The 25,074-nt window shown below is 31.8% G+C and overlaps 1 protein-coding gene across 1 annotated transcript; it reads left to right on the top strand.

Annotated features, from left to right (window-relative positions):
• Window positions 1-19,291: 19,291 nt before the first annotated feature.
• On the top strand, window positions 19,292-24,921 carry LOC115882853. Its single transcript, XM_030901102.1, has 4 exons — window positions 19,292-19,877; window positions 23,580-24,026; window positions 24,097-24,548; window positions 24,775-24,921. The coding sequence occupies exons 1-4, from the start codon at window positions 19,292-19,294 to the stop codon at window positions 24,919-24,921; spliced, it is 1,632 nt and encodes a 543-aa protein (XP_030756962.1).
• Window positions 24,922-25,074: the final 153 nt, after the last annotated feature.

The following is a 25,074-nucleotide window of genomic DNA, read 5'->3' as shown; positions in this document are numbered from 1 at the left end:
CACCCCTCAAATGGCAATTGGCAGGACACCTGGCAAGGACGGACAACATCACACTGAAAAAAACGATCTCTCAGTCGAAATGAATATGACTTTGACCCAAAAGATTGGCGCTTTTCAATAGGGCCAAGAACGACGTTTCTTTGCCCAAAGCATTAACTATCTTTTCATAAGCTTTAAAAAATTACTTTAGAGAATAGAAGAATCTATCTATCAAAAGTATTTCACTCTTGATCCAAAAATAATATGCAAAGAAGTTCTTGCTACAAGAACAATAGTCTCTTTGATTCATGCAAAAATTCTTGATTAAAAAGGGACATTTCTTGATTAAAGAGACACTTTTCTTAAACCAATAGCGAATACCATTGACTCAATTAAAATTTATTTTGATCTAAGAGAAGTCTATACATCATATACAGGCATATTCCTAGGTATATTATTTTCTGATAAATTTAGGTTTTCCTAGTCTGTACTAAATAAAGTGATATTATTTTCTTCGATAGTAGCTATTTATTTCTGCTTCTTCACTCCTTGGTATTTTTTGGGGTGGTTCATCACTCTACAAATTACAAAAAAATGTTACATCACGATTAATCAAAGTAAAGAAAACAAATTATTAAAATTATAAGCTTTGGTCACATTTTGATTTTTTTAATACGACTTGAAATTCTAAAATTTTTGTCATTATTTGCATAAAAAATCGATACCTATATTCTTATTCTATCAATAGTCATGCATGCATTATCTATACAGGTGCATTAGGTAAATGTCTGTTACCTTCAAATATAGCAAAATAAATGCTCTAATTTCCAATTTTTCAGAAACTCCTTTAAAGAATCCATATATCCTAAAATTTGTCCATAAAAAATGACAAATGCATGTTAATAACGATCACTAATTTGTTATACGATATGCGTTTAAAAAGCTAATTATGCAAAAACCCAAGTGAACAATTCCAAGCAACAAAACCTGTGCGTACTATGATGTGCGACCTATGACACACCTATGAAATGCGACGTACGACTGATCGGACTGCCGACTGATTGTATATACCGTCCTTCGTCATCGTCTTTGCGTGTCGTTATTATTTTTCATCAAAAGAGTATTTAGCTATTGGAAAAATGGCCATGTTTCTTGAATGAAGTACTTCCTAGCGTATTTTTGTTATTATCTTAAAACAAAGTAACTTGCACTTGGTTGAATGAAAATAGATTCAAAAGAAATTTTCGAATTTAGAGTTTTTCTTCAGGCAAAATATTTTCTTTTACGCTAAAATAAATTCTCTTGCCACTAAATGTTTTTTTCAAGAACGATGACGACTTTAGTTGAAGTCTATCTTTTTTATCAGTGCAGGTCTTACTAATAAGCGGAAAAACGTCCATTTCAAAATAAAGTAAAACACTTTGATGTACGTATAAAAAGTTACTAGTACTTAAAATTTTACACAGTAGATTCGAAACTCATACACATTTTATTTTAAAGTGTGTTAGATATGTGCTAAGATATTATTACATGTCTGTTGTAATATGCAATGAGAATTTAATAACGTCTCATTTTAGTTTCTTAACAAATTATTAGATATTTGTTCATCGAATGTTAAATTATCTCCTCGTAAATAATGAAGAGTAATTTGAAAGACCTATTAACAAGAATTTAGTGCCTGTTATAGAAATGCGTGCGTAATATATCACAACATAACGGCATAGCCGTCGAATATTAGACCATTTTTGTGATTTACAGTTTAGAATGTGCCCTTTTTGTTATTTTTACAGTTGGAAAATGATATACCGTGTGTTGCATCGTCGCCCCATAGCAATGACGTCACGGCACTTCATAGGATTATATCAAATGACTTAATCACCATTAAATCTTGGTGCGATTCGAACCTCCTGACTCTCAACATTTCTAAAACTAAAGCTTTGTCGTATAAAAACTCGCTGCAGCCTTTTGTACTTAACAACACCACCACTGACGCCGTAAAACCTGTAAAATTCTTAGGGCTTGTTGTAAACAATTCTCTAAAATGGGACATGCATATCGACGCTTTGTCGAAAAAATTGAGCTCTGCCTGTTTTGCATTAAGATCTGTTTCTAAAGAGCTTAACTTGTCAGTGGCTAGAACTGTTTATTATGTACTTTTTGAGTCGCACCTCAGGTATGCCCTTCCATTCTGGGGTACGTGTTGTGCCACTCAATTTGATTGTATTTTGAAGCTCCAGAAAAGAGCTGTTTGATATTCACTAGGACTAAACAGCAGAACTCATTGCCAGGACTTTTTAAAAAATATTAACTCTTCCTTCCTTATTTATATTTGAAGCCATTTGCCTAATACGTAAGCATGTATCAGCTTCTCAAGAAAGGCCATCTCACACTTATACACTCAGGAACGTTGAGCAAGATCTTTATCTACCTACCCTACGGCTCAGAGTTAGTTAAAAGTTCAATATTATACAACTCGCAAAAAATGCACAATTACCTGCCATTTGAAATCAAATCCACAACATAATTTTCTTTATTTTGCAAAGCATTGAAATCTTATTTACTAGACAAGGCTTTCTACGCCGTAAATGATTTCTATTCCTTTTGAATCCTATTTTTATTTTTTTATTCTTTGACATTGTAAACATTTATAAATGTTTATTTTAAACAATTAAACTGACAATGTAATTTGTATACTTGTTTTGTATTTTCTTCTGTTTGTTTACTTGTTTTGTTACTTTGTTATGAAACTATGATCCCTTCCCGGACACAAACGATACATTGTGAAACAGGAAATTGTAGAGAGAAACAAGCCCTAAAACATAGGATACAACATTTTAATGAACATTTCTTTCCATAAAATCCATAAAATAAAAAATATACGAAATAATATACATGTACTGATTTCTTTCGAAAATCGACAACTATGAAACTATGAACCCTTCCCGGACACAAACGGTACATTGTGAAACCGGAAATTGTAGAGAGAAACAAGCCCTATAACATAGGATACAACATTTTAATGAACAGTGCTTTCCATAAAATCAATAAAATGAAAAATATACGAAATAATATACATGTACTGATTTCTTTCGAAAATCGACAACTATGAAACTATGAACCCTTCCCGGACACAAACGATACATTGTGAAACAGGAAATTGTAGAGAGAAACAAGCCCTATAATATAGGATACAACATTTTAATGAACAGTGCTTTCCATAAAATCAATCAAATGAAAAATATACGAAATAATATACATGTACCGATTTCTTTCGAAAATCGACAACTATGAATCTATGAACCCTTCCCGGACACAAAGGGTACATTGTGAAACCGGAAATTTTAGAGAGAAACAAGCCCTATAATATAGGATACAACATTTTAATGAACAGTGCTTTCCATAAAATCAATAAAATGAAAAATATACGAAATAATATACATGTACTGATCTTTTTCAAAAATCGACAACTATGAAACTATGAACCCTTCCCGGGCACAAACGGTACATTGTGAGACAGGAAATTGTAGAGCGAAACAAGCCCTATAACATAGGATACAACATGTTTGAGAGCTTGGGTCGTTTCCACAATATGTCGAGCACAGCGCAGAGTATATAAACACGACTTGTAAAGTAGCGGTAAGATATTAAGTCCCGCATCGCAAGATAGCGGCCTGCGTGCAATGGTAGTACTTTCGTACCACCGAGGCACAACTATCGATAGTAAATAAAGGCTTTTTTCGGCTAGCCCAAATTATATAATGGAAAATAAATTTCTTGCAGTTTTTAGGTATATAATAAAATTATATAAGAGTTTCTTGCCTTGAACTGCTAATATAGAAATTAATTAATTAAGTTTATATACTCTGCGCTGTGCTCGACATATTGTCGAAACGACCCAAGCTCACCTAATGATGGGGTAGGGCCCCGAAACCGGTAGTGAGAGCAGGTTGATCCACATTATGTCGAACACAGCGTGGAATATTTCTATATTAGCAGTTCAAGGCAAGAAACTCTTATATAATTTTATTATATACCTAAAAACTACAAGAAATTTATTTTCCATTATATAATTTGGGCTAGCCGAAAAAAGCCTTTATTTACTATTGATAGTTGTGCCTCGGTGGTACGAAAGTACTACCATTGCACGCAGGCCGCTATCTTGCGATGCGGGACTTAATATCTTACCGCTACTTTACGACAAGTGGTGTTTATATACTCTGCGCTGTGCTCGACATATTGTGGAAACGACCCAAGCTCATCTGATGATGGGGTAGGGCCCCGAAACCGGTAGTGAGAGCAGGTTGATCCACATTATGTCGAACACAGCGTGGAATTAATTTCTATATTAGTAGTTCAAGGCAAGGAACTCTTATATTATTCTTATATAGGCATTATTTATTATTTTTATATTGAGTAAAAGTGATTTTTAAATGGTATAGTTTAAAATTCGTGAATAAAATAATTTTTTTGAAAGAGATTTGTGTATCTGGAAACGGGGGGGTTATATCTTTTTATAATTAGTGTTAACAGGTTTTTACAGGTTTTATGACAACTATTAACAGGTCTTGTAGGAGTCCAGAGACTGTCTTGTCAAAATTATCATCGTTTGTCATTTCCTAGCCGTCTTTGACGTCTTTTTTTCTATCATACGATTTTGAGTCTTCACGTGTATGAAATAAAGTTCTGACAATCTGTGTAAAACAAATAAACACTCACAGAACAAAGTGGGAAAACCAATTATCAACATTTCCTGACTTGTTAGCAGTTTTATTCGCCTGGATAATTACCAACACACGGCAATTCCAATAAGTTTTTCTCATTTTTTAATTTTCTTGGCATCGGTCCAGAGGTTCGAGAACGAGGAAACAAAACTCCAGGAACAACAACAAGAAAGGGGGAAAATAAAGAGAAAGTTTTCAAAAGAAAAGGAAGGGAATTATGTCTAATTAGGTGTCCTGTTGTAGTTATTTGATCCTGATTCAGGATTAATTAGAAAAAAAGAAGGAATAATTCTATAGATCAAGGCTCGTAATCCAATACAACAGTGATTTACAAAATAAAGGATCTTCTTGTTGGTTTTTTTATAGTTTTGAAATTTACACAACACTAGCGTGTACCAGCGACTTCGTTCGCGTCGAATTAATCATTTGTAATAGTGATGATAAAGCAAAGCAAGAATTTCCATTAACATACAAACTGGATAAAATTTTCTCACATTTATGTCAGCATGAGAAAAAACAATATGGCGATATTATTATATAACTTGGTAATATTTGAGGGGTAGTTTCATCTCGTTGGAATTTGACTTTCGTAAAATCCGTTTGCCAAAAATAAGCTTTTTACGTCAAGCAGTTTAAGCAGAATCGTGGTTAAGAAATTACCCAACTTTTTGGAACACCCTGTATGATTTTTTAAAAAATTTCAAAATATGTAGAAAAAATATAAAAATATATAAATATGTTGTTTTCCCGAAAGACTAACCGTTTTTTAAATAACAAATATTGTAATATTTGAGGGGAGTTTTCATCCTCTTGGAATTTGAGATTCGAGAAACCCCTCCTTATCGAACCTCTACACCCCACAGTCAATCCGTTTGCCAAAAATCAGCTTTAAACGTCAGACAGTTTAAGCAGAATCGTCATTACTCAATGGTCATATTTTATGAAACACCCTGTATAAATTTATAAAAAATCTTAAAATATGTAAAACAACAAAATAAAATAGACGTGTTTAAGAGTTTTTCCGAAAAACTCACCGGTTTTTAAGTAAAAAATATTTTAATATTTGAGGGATAGTTTCACCCCCTTAGAATTCGAGTTTCGAAAAATCCCTTCTTATCGAACCTCTACACCCTAAAGTCAATCTGTTTTCCAAAAATCAGCTTTTTACGTCAAGCGCTTTAAGCAGGATCGTGATCAATTGACCAGATTTTTCGAAACACCCTGTATAAATTTTTAAAAAATCTTAAAATATGTAAAAAAACAAATAAAAAATACAATAGGAAACTTGACCGTTTTTTAAATAAAAAATATTGTAATATTTGGGGGGTGGTTTCACCCTCTTGGAACTGGAATTTCGAAAAATCCCTTCTTATCGAACCTCTACACCCTAGAATCAACATGTATGCCAAAATTGAGCTTCATACGTTGAGTGGTTTGAGCAGGATCGTGATTAATCAGTATGTCAGTCACTTAAGGATTTTATATATTAGTATAGATTTTGGTCAGATGGATGAATTGACAGTTATCAAGTGTGAATTAAAGTCTAACAGCCTCTACTCTATGCGGAGAACTCTTCGAACCAGATCAAGGTCGCGTGACCGCTGTGCCGGTCAAGCTTAATCACGTGACTAAAAGTTTGTTTGGTTTGAACTGTATGTAAAACAGTAAAGGTAGAACAGTTTAGAATAAAAACAAACAGAGAGACAAAGTAATTATTCAGGGGAAAAGCAGTGGTGGGATAAAGGACACTGTAAGCGAGGATTGATTTCCCGGATGCTGTGACGTCGTCCCCTCCCCTCCCCTCTGCCCCCCCTCTCGTCCCACCAGCGGCATAAATGTTTAAATTGGCCCGATTCTAGCCTATTTTTAGCCCCCTCATATCTGGTGTTGACCCCGAAGAAGGTATCGATGTACGTATGTCGTCTATGACGCTCATCATTACGCTTATTCATATATTTTGTACTTACTGCGTTATTTTTGATGAATTTTGTTTTGTGTTTTATAGTAGAAAATTCTGTAATGATGTACAGGGTGTCCCATTTTCGTGTGTTTTATGAGGTTTCTGGTTTAGGTACAAAGATGCGGTTTTCATCTCACTGTGCTACTTTTTTTATGAAACTAAAGATGCTACACACAGGTTTGTTCTCGCCATCTTTGTTCATGAAATACAGAGCAAATTTTAAAATGCTGCATCTGTCAACCTACTTCGTATATTATTTATTAATTTTTTTTTATTTTTTTTTTAATTATTACCTTATCTACAGTACTTACTCAAAGCTATTATTATCATTATTATTATTATTAGTTTATCACACTTAAACCTTACCGTTTTTGAAATATTTTCAATTTTAAGAAATTGCAGTAAAAATTTTAATGCTTCATTTCTCGAAGGGTATCAAAGTTTTTAATACTAAATATTTACTGAAGATTATTTATTGATCAGATATTGTGTTGCAATAATAAAATTTTTACTACCTTATACAGAGTGTCCAAAAATTTATATTAAATAATTACTAGCTTTAAACGGCCATAACGTGTTTAAGTTAAATGGAACACCCTGTATATTTTACGTGAATCATATGCACAATTTAATTGTCTATCAAATTTTATTATACCATTTTTTACCTATCTCGGCAACTTTTCGTAGAAAATGCATTTTTTTATAATTTAGACCTCATTTATCACTATACCCATGGAATATTGACATTTCAGATTTTTTTTAAGCAACATATATACACAAAATGTACAGGTGGTAAATATTGCAAGCCTATTGGTATACCAAAAAAACTATTTAAATCTTTATAAAAGAGTATACGAATTAAATATACCACCATTATTTCCGACCAAAAATTAGTTAATTACATACTTTTAAATTGTTTTAATTAATAAAGTATTCTAAATAAATGTGGATTTGGCTCAGAAATCAATATAATAATAAATTATGAAAATAAACGTCTCTGTTTTTATAAATCAGCATTCGTCAAAAAATGAAATAAAATTTATAAGGCGTTACTTTTTACCACACTGTCTAATACACACACAAAATTCAGTTTTTAGTATTTGGAGCAATTATTATTAATCAACATAAACAGTCAATTAATGTAGTCTGAATACTGGGATCATATTAATTGGTCCTTTTTAACAAAAATATTTAAACAGTTTTTTTTTAATTTTTTTTATGAAATAAGCGAGCTATATCGACAATATTAGTATCTGTACTTTTGGAAAATTTGTTACATCTTTAAAAATAATCTAAAATGTCAATACTCCATGGGTATAGTGATAAATGATTTGCTAAAAACGATAATATTACTAGTCTGTACATTTTGTACATTTGTTGCTTTAAGAACAATCTAAAATGTCAATATTCCATGGATATAGTGATAAATGAGGTCTAAATTATAAGAAAATGCATTTTCTACGAAAACTTGAAGAGATAGGTAAAAAATTGTATAATACAATTTGATAGACAATTACATTGTGCATCTGATTTACGCAAAATATATAGGGTGTTCCATTTAAATTAAACACGCTATTGCCGTTTAAAGCTAGTAATTATTTAATATACATTTTTGGACACTCTGTATAAGGTAGTAAATGTTTTATTATTGCAACACAATATCTAGTCAATAAATAATCTTCAGTAAATATTTAGTATTAAAAACTTTGATACCCTTGGAGAAATGAAGCCTTAAAATTTTTACTGCAATTTTATAAAATTGAAAATATTTCAAAAACGGTAAGGTTTAAGTATGATGAACCTTAATCAAATTTACCTTTATTTTAATCGTAGAATCTAAAAATAGAATAATATACAGGGAGTTCCATTTAAGAAAAATACAACTATAATATTTTTTACTTAGTTGGGACACTCTGTATCTTGTAAAAATATTTTTAAATTGTAGCTCTAATAATCCTTCAACGAACCCAAAACTTACAATTTGTAAAAATCTAATCGTTTAGCTACAATACTCCGTGTCGTATGTGGTAAACAACTCTGTATATGGAGAAACTATGATTACGCTCGTTGAATTTGACACTTTATGTCAGTTTAATAATATATTTTCGTACTTTTAAACGCGTAAAAGAGCTTTAGTTTTATACGCGTTAAAATGACTTTTTTATATTGTCAATCACGTCGCAAAAATTAATACTTTTTTGACGTTTGAAAATAAATCATTTTTTTTTAATTTCCATATATTGGACTTTCCATATAATTTGAAAAACAGTAAAGAGAAAATATGTTTCTTTTATCGAGATCTACCTGTCCTGAAAATATTTGCAGTTATTTAAGACTCATCCTGTATACAAGATGATATATACTAACGTCTCCTTTTTGCTGCCAGGGCTAATCTGGACGGGGCCTATTTTGTTTACGCGAAATCCGAACCGCCAGGTTTGTGCAAACCGCACCCTTCTATCTTTACGAATAACGGAGATACCGTATGATTTCAACCAAAATGGGACACCCTGTACATTACTTTAGTTTTTAGTAAATTCATTTTGAGACCCACTTTACTGCTGGCTGTATGACTATATCATCAGCGAATCTTAGATAGTTAAGATATGTAATATAGTTACATTTTTATTATTTTACTCTACTATCTAAAATATGTTTAGGAACTTTGTTTTGAGGTATATTTCAAAATATCACGATTTTCTATTATTCTTCCTTATAAAAGTATATGAAGTGTATCTATCCGGCCCTTCCGGTCTATACAAAGTAATGAAGTTTCGTCTGAGGCAGTAGTGTTTCCTTTAAAGCCTCCAATCTAGAGGGCTCGCAAGCATAAACATTTTATTATGCCAGATCGAGCATGCTCTTACTCTAGACACGGAATGGATAATGGTAGCTGTCGATACTACATTGTAAAAGTCACATCGTAAAAATTTTCATTTCATGCTTTCAAGCATTCGGTGTTATAGAATTTTAATTAAAAGCCCAAATAAGACAGTAAAATATTTTTTGCTAAGCAAATTGTATTTTCATTATACAGGGTGTTTTAAAAAACATGTGCCATCTCTCGTGAGGAGATTCCCCACGTAAAAATAAGATTTATTTTTCATATCAACATAGGTCCGATTCTGCTTTGTTTCGTAGTTACAGGGTGTTTTAATAATACAAGTCTTAATAATTTTTTGATTTATTATAATTTTCTTCCAAGTACTTTTAGTGATTTGAATGAAATTTTGAGGGTAAAAATTACTATAAGTGCTACATATTTTAATGCTAAAAAAGAGTCGATGAATTCATCACGGACCGTGCGCCACTGACTTTTTTCTTTTGATATCAAAATTGTGTAAGCCATTTAATGCCAATTAAAAGTTATCTCTTGATATTATGTCGAATTCGGGTTCCTTGATGAAATGAACGCAATTTTATTAATCACAATTAATAAAATTAAAACAAAAGTAAAATTAATAAATTATATACCGTATGATCAAATAAAAACGGCGTCCAGTTGGCTTGGAAATGAACATCGATGACATTTCCCATATAATGACAGCGATCTTCATTTCATAGCCATCGCTGACGCCGTTTTTTCTCGATCGTACGGTATTTTACTTAATGTATTATTAAATATTATTAATATTATATGTTATTATTAATATTATTCCAACATACAGCAATTTCAAATCAAAAAATACTGGTATTTAAGATATAATTACAAAAAACCTAATTTTAATAGTTATTAATGATACAAGTTCGATACGAACATCATAATGAAACGCGTGTAACGTTAAGCCACAAGGCGTAAGCTGAGTGGCTTAGTTACACAAGTTTTATTAAAAAGTTCGTATCGAACGTGTATCATTAATAACTATTAAAATTAGCTGGTCTCTGTGGAGCCGTCTCAGATACTGGCTTTTGTTAAAGCTCTGAGACTGTATGATGAGTTATAACTCGTTATAACTCAAGAACGGGGAACACACAATAGATCTATAAAGTCGCGGTGATTAACTCCCCTCCTAAACATTCTACATTCTACACTATTAAAAATTCCAATAATTCGGATCGGGTAATACATTCAGCGTCACTTTTAACAAACCCAACAAAAGTCCTATGACCGCCATTTTCCAATTGATCGGCAACTTTTAACAGGAAAAGCCGTCGACTGGAGCCTTTTTAAACGGCTTTCCTCCTCCTCTTTTTTTACGGCGGCATAAAAGCCTTCGAAACGACGACATCTCGCTTTTTGAAAACGTACTTCACCATTCATTCGGCGAAAATGGACGTCGCATGAATACGAAAAAGTTCCTCTTTCGGGGCGTAAAGTCCTTTTTGCTCAAGTAGAATCACATAAGCTTCTCAATAATTTACGAATAAAAAACACCATATAACTTAAAAAAAGTCGAGTACGTATGTTTAGGCTTTGAAAGGGCTCTCCGATTTGTGCTTAGATTTGGGTTGTGGAAAAAGTATTTCATAACAACAGTTGGCATTAATGTGAATTATTATACCCTTGTTTAGACAGGGTTGTTCACCACATACGACATGGAGTGTTGTAGCTAAGCGATTAAATTTTTGCAAATTGTAAGTTTTGAGTCTGTTCAAGGACTATTAAAGCTACAATTTAAAAATATTTTTGCAAGATACAGAGTGTTCCAAATATATAAAAAATATCAAAGTTGTATTTTTTTAAATGGAACAACCTGTGTATTATTACATTTAGTTTCTATGATTAAAATAAATGTAAATTTGATTAAGGTTTACCGCATTTTAATTTTACCGTTTTTGAAATATTTAGGTTTTTGTCAAAATACAGTAATAATTTTAATGCCTCATTTCTCTAGGCGAATTTAAGTTTTTAAAACCAAATATTGTACTGAAGTATTTCTATTTACTAAATTTGTGTTGCAATAATAAAAATTATACTACCTTATACAGAGTATCTAAAAATTTATTTTAAATAATTACTAGCTTTAAACGTCAATTACTTGTTTAATTTAAATGGAACACCCTGTATATTTTATGAGAATCAGATGCACAATTTAATTGTCTATCAAATTGTATTATATCATTTTTTACTTATCTCTTTATTTTCCTATAATTTAAACCTCATTTATCAATATACCCATGAAATATTGACATTTTAGATTATTTTTAAAGATGTAACAAATTTTTAAAGAGTACAAATACTAATATTGTCGATATGGTTCGTTTACTTCATTAAAAAAATAAAAAAACTGTTGAAATATTTGTTAAAGAGGATCAATTAATATGATTCCAGTACTCAAACGAATAAATGGACTGTTTGCGTAAAAAGTAACACCTTAAAAATGTTATTTAATTTTTTGACGAATGCTTATTTATAGCAACAGAGACGTTCTTTTTCATAACTTATTATTATATTGATTTCTGATTCAAATCCACATTTATTTAGAACAATTTATTAACTAACACAATTAAGTATGTAATTAATTAATATTTGGGCAGAAATAATGGCGGTATATTTAATTAATGGTATACTCTTTTATAAAGATTTAAATAATGTTTTTTTTAGACAAATGGGCTAGTAATATTATTGTTTTTAGCACCTCTACATTTTGTACATTTATTGCTTTAAAAACAATCTGAAATGTCAATATTCCATGGGTATATTGATAAATGAGGTCTAAATTATAAGAAATGCATTTTCGACAAAAACTTTAGAGGATAGGTGAAAAAGGTATAATTCAATTTGATAGACAATTAAATTGTTCATCTGATTCTCCTAAAAAATACAAGGTGTTCTATTTAAATTAAACAGGTTATTGCCGTTTAAAACTAGAAATTATTTAAAATAGATTTTTAGACACTCTGTATGAGGTAGTATTATTTTTATTATTGCAGCACAACAACTGATTAATAAATAAACTTCAGTAAATATTTAGCATTAAAAACTTTGATACTCTTGGAGATATGAAACCTTAAAATTTTCACTGCAATTTCACACAATTGAAAATATTTCAAAAACGGTAAGGTTTAAGTGTAATAAACCTTAATCAATAAACCTTAAATTATCAATCATTAATAAACCATAATCTTAAAAAATTAAACTATAATATTTTTTATTTATTTGGGACACTCTATATCTTGTAAAAATATTTTTAAATTGTAGCTCTAATAGTTCTTCAACGAACCCAAAACTTACAATTTGTAAAAATCTAATCGTTTAGCTACGATACTCCGTATCGTCTGTGGTGAACAACGCTGTATATTAATTAGTTATTCAGCGTGAGTTAGTTCTGGAAGTTCACTGATAGATGGCTACGAGAATTTTATCGCAGGTCTTTCAAAAAATTGAATTTCTAATTAAGTGGGACAATCGCAAAAACTGTAAACTAATAAGAATAATTATTAACTTAATAAGTTTATCGTTCTTGCGATTGTCCCACTTATTAGAAATTCAAATTTTGGAATGAACCGCGATGCAATTCTCGTAGTGTCCATCTATCAGTATCCCAGAACTAACTCACGCTGAATAACTAGTTAATATATGTATAAACAAGGATTAAACTTATAAATAATGTCTATAGGCTTGGTGAATTCTCCGCTGGTGCTGCCACCATCGGAGAATACTGCAAACAGCTGACTAAACAAATACACGGCTAAATTGAATATCCGGGAAAGTTGAGTTATATATTTCTATTTTATTTGGACTTTCCGAGTTCATTCATCCAAATAAAAAAAAATATTAATACATGCAAGCAACAACAACTATTTACAGAGCCTTTCACATAGGTAACACGATTTTTTTAATTTTACCTAATGTTATCTTTTAATTAGTTTTATTGGGCTTAGCTAGTAGGGATAAAGAGTGTATTTGTTCGAGAGCAATGAGAGAATCAGAATCAGCGGGATTAAAAGATTTAACTGACGATTCTATTAGGCCACGTTAATCAACTTGATCCGATATCCGAGCTGTAATCTTCTAGTTGGAACTTAATTAAGGGTTGTAACAAGAGAAGATTATGAAGTTTTCTTTTTGGAATATAAATTTTCCAGAGTTATTAACTCAACTATAAGCGATACTAATAAAACTTTTATTTTATTATATTTAAAAAAATAATATTTTAAAAAATATTTTTTAAATTTCAATCTAGATTATCCTAGCTGTATTAAAAAAAGTAATTTTTAATTAAGGAACATTGGAAAATAGACTTCATTGTCTAATGGTTGCCATGACATTTCCAAATGATGCCTAAATCATATTTTTAATCATATTATAATTTATGTATAATTCATATTTATGATTTAATTATTATCTTTAATAAAATAGTCTAAATTTAAGATATATAATTTCGAATTATTAAATTTCTCTCGCAAATATATCACAATATCTGATATTGAAATTAGACCCAATGCTTAAGCCGTCGTTGATTACAGTACGTATTAATTATAGACTGACCCAATATAACAGGTCGGTGAACCGCAAAATTGCAAATCTAGGATTCTCCCTTAATCGACTACTGCTCTAATTATTGTCAATAGTATTGCTTCATTTTATTTATTTACATATTTTTTTATTTATTTTTTTAAGAATATATACCTTTCCTCATTTCAGTTAGTCTAAGATCCGGCTGCAGAATTGTCACGCTCATCAATCAAGGTTAATGATTTCTGAAAATTCGACTTTTCAAGTGGAGAAAGATACGTCAAAATATTTTTCAATACCGTTTGATAGACAGTTATCCCGTGGTCTAAAAGGAATTTTTAAGAATGTCAATTATAAACTTGTGTATAGTGCTAATAATCAATTACAACAATTATTAGGTAATCCAAAGGATAAAACACCTCTACTGGAAAGGTCGGGTATTTATGAAATTTCTTGTAAAGATTGTAATCAGAAATATGTTGGGCAAACTAGAAGATCAATATTAACTAGATTTAAAGAATATTTAGCTCAGATAATATATGGTAGACCTGATAAATCTTGCGTTTCCGAACATATTGTTGATAAAGAACATTGTATAGATCTTAATAACTTAAAATTACTTAAACAAGTCTCAAATTACAGTCAATTAGATGCATATGAAAACTTCAGAATTAATAAATGTAAAGATAGTATGAACAGAGACAACGGTCCAATTCCTTCAAGTTCTTTGTTCCTACTACTCTAGTGGCGGAAATCTAACTGTTACGTTCGGTGGGCTCTGACTCGGTTGGCTAGATCTTGCCACGCCCACTCTGTGCCCACTGAGCAAGTATATAAACGCTCCAATTGTAGATAGTATTTTAGCTTATAATCATCTGCTGATGATGCTAACATGGTTAGCGAAACGCGCGTCCAGTGTAAAAGTAAAAGTGTTTTGGTGTATTGTGGTGATTTAGTGTTTTATTTTACTGTGTAACACCAAAGGTTCCAACCCTCAACTGTATCGCTCATCATATTTTTAATAAAATCCTAATTTTCATGATGGTTGATTCTTAAGAGTTGTCTAAAGCCGCGTACACATCTGAGCAAACGAACCGAATGAGCATTCAAATGTAGACAGACGCACGCACTGCGCTGAACACGCTCATGGGGTGCGCCAGCCGATCCGAGAGTTGTCGGTCCATCAAAGGAAATTCGTGCTCAGTCTGGACAAGTTTTTAGTAGCGTATCACACACCGTCGCAACCAAACGGCCTCGTACGACATGGATTTTTCGCAAGACAGGTGTTTGCAATTAATCAAAGAATTTGATAAAAGGCCTATTTTATGAAAAGTTAAACATGAGCTGTATTTCAATAAAATTAAAAAAGAAGATGCTTGGAGGGAAATTGCTGGAAAACTGAAGAGACAACCTGGCAGACTTCAGGAACTATTTCGGATATCAGCTCTTTAAATATTTTCCACATACACTGCAAACTAGTAAAAGAATCATCACTTGCGAGGAACTGTAATGTCAACGCCAAACGTTCTTCTACCGGAATCGCCTTTCGGAAGTACGTATCTCTTCTGGATATTTTGTCCTTAATGTCATTTAGAAGAAATGAAAAATCACTTTCTGACATTCTTGTGAATTTTTTAAATCGCCTGCCATCGGATGTCGTGCAATAAAAAAGAACTGTTAAGGCTCCAATCTCGACTTCTTTGAAGATATAATTGTGAAGACCATCTAGTACGACGTCGTCGTCTTTTTTTCTTTAGCAACTCATAAATGAGTGAACGCAGCACTATACTCCTAAATGTTCCATGTTTCTCCCTAAATTCGGACACAAACACTGGAGCGCCTCCGAATGCAGGCTCATGCGGTTCTGTGCGGAGAAAACACAATTCGCCGGAATGAATGCTCATTAGACTAAAAGTGCTCATTCGGTTTGTTTGCTCAGATGTGTACGCGGCTTAAGGTGTCTCTGTTGTAACAAGGCATTCATGTGTCGGCGGTATGGCCGCGGTACCCAGGTTTTGCTTCCATATAGAATGGTGGGGATTATTATTGCCCGGTACACTGCAAGTTTAGTTTTTGCGCTCAAGTCATGATTGTAGAAAACCCTGTTTTATAATTTCCAGAATGCTCTTGAGGCTCTGCTAATCCTGTGCTGGATTTCAGAGTCAATAGCTGTCTAAATGTTTGTTAAAGAAAAGACAAAAAACGATTTCAACAAAAAAATATATGGCGGTATGAAATAAATCCACCGACCCATATTTTACATAAAGGAGAATTTTCGATAAAGGCGAAATATTGGGTTCTGTTTTTCCAGCGTCTTGTTTTTCCAGTCCAAACATTGAGAAATATAAACGGATGAAAAAATCTAAAATAAAGAATAAGAAAAATATGAGGTTGTTTGTTTACGAATTATAAAAATTGACGAGAAGAAAGAGAAAAATAAGTGAAAAAGCTTGTATTTTTAGTGCATCTTAAATGGCTGTAAAAAATTCAATGTCAAATAATAACAACGCAAGAAAATTTTCCATCTAGCACAGGTCTACGTATTTTTTTTTAAATGTGTACAAGGTTTTCAGCCCTCTAGATGAAAGAAAAATCATCATTTTTAATCAATAGCAGCAGACTTTTGTGCTAGAAGTAGAAATAACTGATAGGAGCTTGTTTCTCAGTCAAATAGTTTATGTAGGTATGAAAAATCTATCTATGGTCGAAAAAAAACGGGATCAAATCAATGTTCTTTATTTTTTAATGAAATAAGCGAATTATATACCGTGCTGGCAACTGTTACTTTTGGGTCCGCATTTACATGTGTGGAAGTAAATCGCATAGGGATCTTATTAAGTCGGAGTGAAAGAAATGCGACGGTGTGCTGTTGCGGCGTTGACGGTACGCCTTTCCCTATCAAGTAAAGTAAAACCACGATAGCAAACCGCTTATTTTTAAAATACTTTTTTTCAAGAGATAACTAGATAAAATCATTAGACATGTTTCTGAGCATCTGAAATGGAAGTATAAGGATATCGTTAGGGTGTCATTTTTTTTATTAAATTATCGAGAAAACGTCAGTAATTGCGATAATTTATAAACTCAACTTTTTAACACATAACGGGCCATAACTCAAGAACCACTTTAGATATTGAAACTTTTTTTATTTTCAAGATCGGATATTTTACAATATGTTTACATAAGAAAAATTCGATAAGGTTGTTTTTTCCTTTCAAAAATTGTAAACAATCCATCCATTTGCTTTTAGAGCATAGCAATTTTCAGCAATCGTGTCATTTTTTTATTGATAAAGATTTTCACATACTGTCTCCAAAGAAAATACAGCAGCAAAGTTCTTGAAAAAATTACGATCTATTATTTCTAATAGATTTCGAGATATCGATTTTTGAATTAAGAGTTATAATAGCGCGACCACTATCGAACACCCACTCAATTCTACTTATTTTTACCAAAAATGCAAGTGTTTCTAGCTTGCACTTAAAAAAAATCAAGCTATAGGGAAAATTACAACGACTTCTTTTTAATAAATAAACAAATTAAGTATCACGAGACGTAATTAAATCGTGAAGCTGAACGCATGACGTACACCTTTCCCTAGAACTGACAGAGGTATTGATTGGGTCGACCGGTCAACTGTGACAAATCTGCTATATCCCCTTCCACGTCTCTTAGCGATGTGCACAGTTTCTCGGTTTATTTCATACGTTTGGCAACGTGCTTACTGTCCTCTCTTTGTTCAGTACATTATAAACGCATTGTACTCTTCTTACATACGGAAATCTCGCCCAAGACTAACCTTTGCCAGCCTTAGTAGACACTTACATTTAAATTAAAGAAGCTATTGCCGTTGAAAGCTAGTAAATATTTAAATAAATTTTTAGGCGCTCTGTATAAGGTAGTATAATTTGTATTATTGCAACACAAAATTTCGTAAAGAGAAAAACTTCAGTACAATATTTGGTTTTAAAAACTTAAATCCGCCTAGAGAAATGAAGCATTAAAACTGTTACTGTATTTTGACAAAAATGTAAGTATTTCAAAAACGGCAAGATTAAAATGCAGTAAACCTTAACCAAATATACCTTTATTTAAATCGTAGAAACTAAAAATGTAATAATATGCAGGGTGTTTCATCTAAAAAAATACAACTTAGATATTTTTCATTTATGTAGGACACTCTGTATCTTGTAAAAATATTTTTAAATTGTAGCTCTAATAGTCCTTCAACGAACCCAAAACTGACAATTTGTAAAAATATATTCGTTTAGCTACAATACTCCGTGTCGTATGTTGTGAATAACCCTGTATAAAATACACCGTTTAAAAATAATTTTTACTCTACAGGGTGGTCCGAACTGTATTCCGGAAACTTCGGCAGCATATTCTACAGATAAAAATATAAGTAAAAAAGTTCGTATAAATGTATGTCCAAAAATGCTTAGTTTCGGAGATACAGGGTGTAGAAGTGCCATTTATTTCGATTTTTTCCAAATAATTTCTAAAGTAACATCAGTATTTAATTTAAAATTGGTGTCTGGGAGTTTTTTGACATAAAAAATTTGATTTTGATGCCAATATGACCCTTATTTGTAGGGGGCGCCACCTAAATATGTTTTAACTGCTTTGAAGAGTAATAACTTTTCGTCCGTACCTGTATAAAACTACTGAGTGAAAAAATATACATTTCCGTGACTCCTTACGTAAAAAATGCCTCTTGGTAAAAATCGCTACGAGCAACCGTTCGCATATTCATATTCTGCCAACGTAATACGATATTCGGCTAAAGTCGCAAGCGTTCGAGCCTAACGTTCGAGCCTAACGTTTGCGTTCAATAAAGTCGCAAGCTTTCGAGCCTAACGTTTGCAAAATATGATTACATTGAACTAACGTTGGCAGTTTATACGGCTGAATTCGCGTTTGAGCCTAGCGTTTGGAAAATATGATTGAATTGAACTAACGTTGGTAGTTATGCCGTCCGACATAGTTTGTTGTTTAGTCTTCAAATTATTCATTTAAAAATTTGGCTTTGCATGTTGTTATTATATAATTTATTACAGAAATGGGTAACCGAATTAGGAGATTTAACAAAAATTAGTTGGCAACCTACCACGACTGTTACACCGTTGAAAAAATCTAAAAAACATATTTAGACGCTCTTACCATTGTCATTTTAAAGTTAATCAATCGCGTACAACAAAAAAGTATCGTAATATCGACTGTCCTGCAAAAATGAGAATTTTAATAGAAAAGGCCATGGATACTGCAAGTACATGGCCTTGTGTTGTGATTTTTTACGAAGAACATAATCACACAATAGATAGCGGAGCAGCCTTGTTAAAAAGCCCTATAGATAGCGAAACAAAAAAATATATTTTCGAGCTATTTGAGAAGAGACATACTACTGCAACTGCCTATCACCCATTCACTAGTATTAAGATGGAAGAAATGGGCGACAAGTACGAAGAAATGATTTTAGACAGGCACTTTTTTCCAACTAAAACCGATTTTTCAAATTTATGGACGGCACATTTCAAAAACAACTATGGAGAACGAATTGGAAAAGGCATGCTCTTAGCTTTAGAAAATAACTTACAAAAAAATAAAAGCACTCTTTCTAAAATTATTCGTGTTGGTGATAATTATACGATCTGTTTATGCACACCAATTATGCAACGAGCTGCTCACTACCTTACACAGGCAACAGAAATTTTATTTGTTGATGCATCAGGAAACTGCGACGTGCAAAACCACAAGATTTACTTTTTTGCAACGCAGTCTCCAGTAGGAGACATTCGAGTTGGGTGTATCATTTCTAGTAATTCTAATTTCTAGTAATCAAGTAATTAAGAATTTAAAGGCAATCATGCCTCAGAAAGTTTCTCCAAAAATAATATTAACCGACGATGATCTCAGGGAAAGAAGTGTTTTAAAAAAACATTGGCCACAGGCAGAGCTGCTGCTTTGTTTCTTTCACGTGTTGAAGGCAGTATGGAAATGGTTGACTGCATCGAAGAACCTAATCAAAAAAGAAGACAGGCAAAGACTATCCACGAACTTTAAGAACATATTAACTTTAACATCAGAGCTTCAACATCAGTTTTACTTTTTTAAGTAAACTCGCAATGTATATAATGGATTGTTCTTTGAATCTAAAACAAACATTTTGTCATCGTTTTAGTTAAAAATTGCATTTCAAGTAGTTTGAAACCGTTCTCATATCACTTTTTGTTCTTTTCCTTCAAATACTAACTCAAATACTGACTCCTATTCGTAGTGGGCGCCGCCTACATGTGTTTAATAGTAACAACTTTTCGTCCCCACCTGTATCAAATTACTGAGTAAAAAAATATACATTTCCGTGACTTTTTACGTGAAAAATGTCTCTTGGTAAAAATCGCTACAAGCAACCGTTCTCAAGATATTTAGAATGGAAATAGTCAATACATGTCATTAATGACAAAAAAATCAACAGGTTGAGCAGATACTTATTTGACTGAAATAATAAATCTCATTTTTTTTTATTTTTTAAATTAATCATGTTTTTCTGCGAAAAAATTATAATAAAACAGTTTCTGTTCAACTTTTAACACAAAAACATTTCAAATTTATGATTTCAGTCTAATAACTATTTAGTTAACATATGTTTAATTTATGTCAATGATGACAGACATTGACAATTTCAATTCTAAATATCTCGAGAACTATTACTCGTAGCGATTTTTACCAAGAGACCTTTTTTACCTTAAAAATAGAGTAAATGCATATTTTTCTACTTAGTAGTTTTATACAGGTACGGACGAAAAGTTATTATTCTTCAAAACAGTTAAAACACATGTAGGTGGCGCCCCCTACAAATAGGAGTCATGTTGACATCAAAATCAAATTTCTCACGTCAAAATACTCCCAGACACCAATTTTCATCCAAATATTGACTATACTTCACAAATTATTTGGAAAAAATCGAAATGAAAATGAAAGTTCTACACCCTGTATCTCCGAAAGTAAGCATTTTAGGACATAAGTTTCTACGAACTTTTTTACTTATTTTTATCCGCAGAATATGCTGCCAAAGTTTCCGGAATACAGTTCGGACCACCCTGTATATAAAAATAAGTTAAAATCTACTTAAGGCCAACCGGAAGTAAGGGCCATTAAAAAATAAAGAAGGCTTGATCTCGCCAAAATTATCATCGATTATCATTCCCCAGCTGTATTTACTGTACGAAACATGACTATTAATATTAGCGATGAGAACTATCGAATGAATTAGACTATCGAATGGTTCCTGAATGAATGATTTCAACTATCGAATAGTTTTATTCGAATAAAATCATTCATTCATTTGTATACTAAAGCATATGTGACAACCTCGCCGTGCGACTAAATGGTTATCGTTGCGCCACGAGCCACGACTATCGAATGCTTTTGATAAATGAAATTTAGTATTCATTTGATTTTTGTGTGCGTCAGTGCATTATTAGTTTTTCCAAATTTTTATAACTTCGCCTTGTAAATACTATGCTATTTTTGCGTTTATTAAAATATTTAAAATACTAAAATAGTAGTTTTTTTTTAATTGACGATTGTGTGCGAAGTGGTCAAAATTTTTCCGAAAATTTGTGTGATTTTCCGTAGCCCGATCTTTCAATTATTTAATTTTATATGGTATATTATGGTTAGGTTATATATAATAGGCATTTTTTTAATGGGAAATTTTGAGAAGTAGCAATTTTTAAGAGAGATGAGATGAACTTACAATTAATTTTAAAATACATATTTGTATTTTAGATGTTTTAATAATATGAATTAGTTGAACTTAATAATCATATTTAAGTAATGTGGTTAAGTAAAAGAGGTTATCGAACTCAAATTTTGGGGTGATAAAATTAAATTGAAAGTTTTACACGTGCCAATTTTAAAAAAAAGTTAACAATGTTTGTATTTTGTTTATTCTAATTCACTTACATGTAGTTTTTTGCGAAGAAATATTTCATTTATTTTTTAAAGTAAATGCCAGTAAAAGTAAATATTATTTTTAAATATATAATTTAAAGCAATAAAAAGTAGTATAAATAATTTTGATTTCTAATTTTTTATTTATATTTTCCTTCCATTACACTGCATGCTTAGAAAATTAATAAATGTTTATATTTCATGATTTTAAAATTTGTTGTTAATATAACAAATTATTTCTGTAATTATTATTATTTAATAAACCAACGTTGCCATTTAGAGACTATATTATTTTTAAATAGGATCTAATATAAATACTTTTGACTTCTATTTGTTGTTTATATTTTGCTACTACTTAAAAAAATGTTTATATTATTAAATGATTTTAAATTTTGTTGTTAATAGGTATAACAAATTTTTACTGCTATTATTATTTATAAAACCAGTCTTTGCTTAAAAACATTAAAAATCATTTTTCTACATCCAAAATAAAAAGTATTATTGCAGTGTAACAACAGAATATTAATAAAAAAATGCAAAACATATATAGATATACTATCCCTAACTAACTAATGCTAAAGAATAATATTCTTTGTTAATACCAACTAATACGAATATATGGCAACAGCGCCCTTCATAATGTATTTTCTGTGTAAATACTAGCACCTCAATAAAAAAAATAATGTGTCCTTATCATTATTTGACTCCGCAAAAAATCAAAGACGCCGGCTTCTTTCATAGCATGGCCACCGACCGCTGTCGGGTTTCTAGGAAAGAAACCTACGTCGCCGGACGACAACTAAAATCCAGTTTATATTTTATTAAAATCGATCCTGACCAATAAATGAATTTGATAAATGAATGGTTTTTGCTGCCGAATTACTAGAATACAATATTTCAAGGCAGATGACGCATCTATTCGATAATTTTTATTCGAATAGTTTTCGACGAATGTTTTCTTACTAGCTATCGAATTATTCGAATGAATTGTAACTATCGAATGTTTCGATAGTATTCATTCGATAGTTCCCACTACTAATTAATATAAAAGAGTGATAAATAAATAATTCATAAACCTCGGAACAAGAATCGGTTAATCATACTCTCCCACATTATGCCCAAAACAATAACTGCGTTCCAAATTGCTTGAATCTGGGTCTTTAAGGGAGTTATAAAATAAACATTAGCTACTAATAATCCATCTAAGTCACTCTTAACAACCGTTGACATTTAAAATTGGTTCCGACCGTAATGTTGGATAGCTGTTGAAAAGGTCGTAAGCCAAGAAAATCAAACTGAAAATTTGCTTTATAGAAACGTGAGACCTGTTCAAAGGAGATAATGGAAGATTTGAATTTCAAAGGAAATAAATTATAAAAGTATTTCTATACTTATTTTTCTGTTTTTATAATGGTGCGTTTATTCAGTTATTTATAAAAAACTGTTTTAAATAAATAGTGCACAATTTAAAAAGTATTTAGTTATGGCTTTTATCGACAATATAGAAAACAATCAACAATGATTGAAATAGTTGCCGAAACTGTGTAAGCAAATTATGTATTAGTGATTAATGCTGATGCTAAAATAAATTATAAAGAAGGAAATATACTGACCTCAAAAGAGGATCAGCTGCATAGATGGACAGAATTTTTTAGTGAGCCTCAACAGGTAACAAATGATATTGATGAGGTACGACGATTGATGAAGAAGGGCGACTTATCCCAGTGTAAGAACTGGCGAGGCATTACCTTACTTAACACCATTAACAAGATAATCGCTACAGTCATCCAAAAAAGAATATCAGATGCCCTTGAACCGACTTTGAGAAAAGAACAAGCAGGCTTTAGGCCTCAAAGATCATGTATCGACCAAATTAATACTCTCAGAATAATAATAGAGCAATCTCAAGAGTTCAGATCGCCATTATACATGGTGTTCGTGGATTTTCAAAGAGCATTCGATACTATAAAACACATAGCCATCTGGAAAGCTTTGAGAGAAAAAGGAATAGGTACCCGAAAAAATAATCCGCATGATTAAAATGCTTTATCATGATGCTACAAGCTGTGTATTACATAAAGGTCAAGTGGGGGAGAAAATTTCTATTGCAGTAGGTGTAAAACAGGGGTGTATACTTTCGCCGCTACTCTTTAACATCGTTCTGGATGTAGTACTAAATAGAGCATTTAAAGAACCACTAGGGATACAATGGGGACTGTTAAGCAGGCTAGAAGACCTGGATTACGCAGACGATCTATGCATCTTTTCCCATTCACATTCGGATATGTCTCAAAAACTTCTTAGACTCCAAGAGGAAGCTAATAATGTCGGTCTTCAAATCAACGTGGCGAAAACCAAAGAAATGAGGTCAAATACTCCCAACAACCAAGATCTATACCTCTCCAACCGAGCCATCGAAAGAGTTGATGAATTTCAGTACCTGGAAAGTATGGTTCACTGCGATGGGGGCACAGAGAAATATATAGAGGAAAGGATTTTGAAGGCACAAAGAGCTTCTGGCATGCTTACACCTGTGTGGAATTCCTCTATATATAGCAAAAAAACTAAAGTCCAGCTCTTCAATAGCAATGTCAAATCTATTTTGCTTTATGGATGCGAAACATGGAAGGTTACGCGTGGTCTCATGGATCGCCTACAGGTGTTTGTTAACAAGTGTCTTCGAAGAATATTGAGAATTTTCTGGCCCAATCAAATTAACAACGAAGAACTGTGGAGAAAAACATCACAAAATCGAATAGATATCGAAATTAAGAAAAGAAAGTGGGGCTGGATTGGGCACATTTTGCGCAGACCCCACAGAGATATCGCTAGACAGGCACTTGAATGGAATCAACAGGGAAGACGTGCCAGGGGAAGACCAAGGAATACCTGGAGAAGAACAGTAACCTCTGAAGCCCAAGAGGTCGGTATATATATATATATATATATATATATATATATATATATATATATATATATATATATATATATATATATATATATATATATATATATATATATATATATATATATATAAAAAAAATAAATTACCGATTAAA

The sequence above is a fragment of the Sitophilus oryzae genome, unplaced genomic scaffold (genome assembly GCF_002938485.1).
Source record: "Sitophilus oryzae breed Bouriz unplaced genomic scaffold, Soryzae_2.0 scaffold_179_pilon_pilon, whole genome shotgun sequence".
Classification (NCBI taxonomy): domain Eukaryota; kingdom Metazoa; phylum Arthropoda; class Insecta; order Coleoptera; family Curculionidae; genus Sitophilus; species Sitophilus oryzae.
This window is presented reverse-complemented; position numbering and strand designations above follow the sequence as displayed.

What these genes read in the sequence shown, in the direction of transcription:
- LOC115882853 (XM_030901102.1), top strand. Translation starts at nt 19,292, where the DNA reads ATGAGAATTTTAATAGAAAAGGCCATGGATACTGCAAGTACATGGCCT. An exon ending in AGTTGGGTGTATCATTTCTA is followed by an intron (nt 19,878 to 23,579) that starts GTAATTCTAATT and finishes ATTATGTATTAG; the next exon opens with TGATTAATGCTGATGCTAAA. An exon ending in TTTGAGAGAAAAAGGAATAG is followed by an intron (nt 24,027 to 24,096) that starts GTACCCGAAAAA and finishes TATTACATAAAG; the next exon opens with GTCAAGTGGGGGAGAAAATT.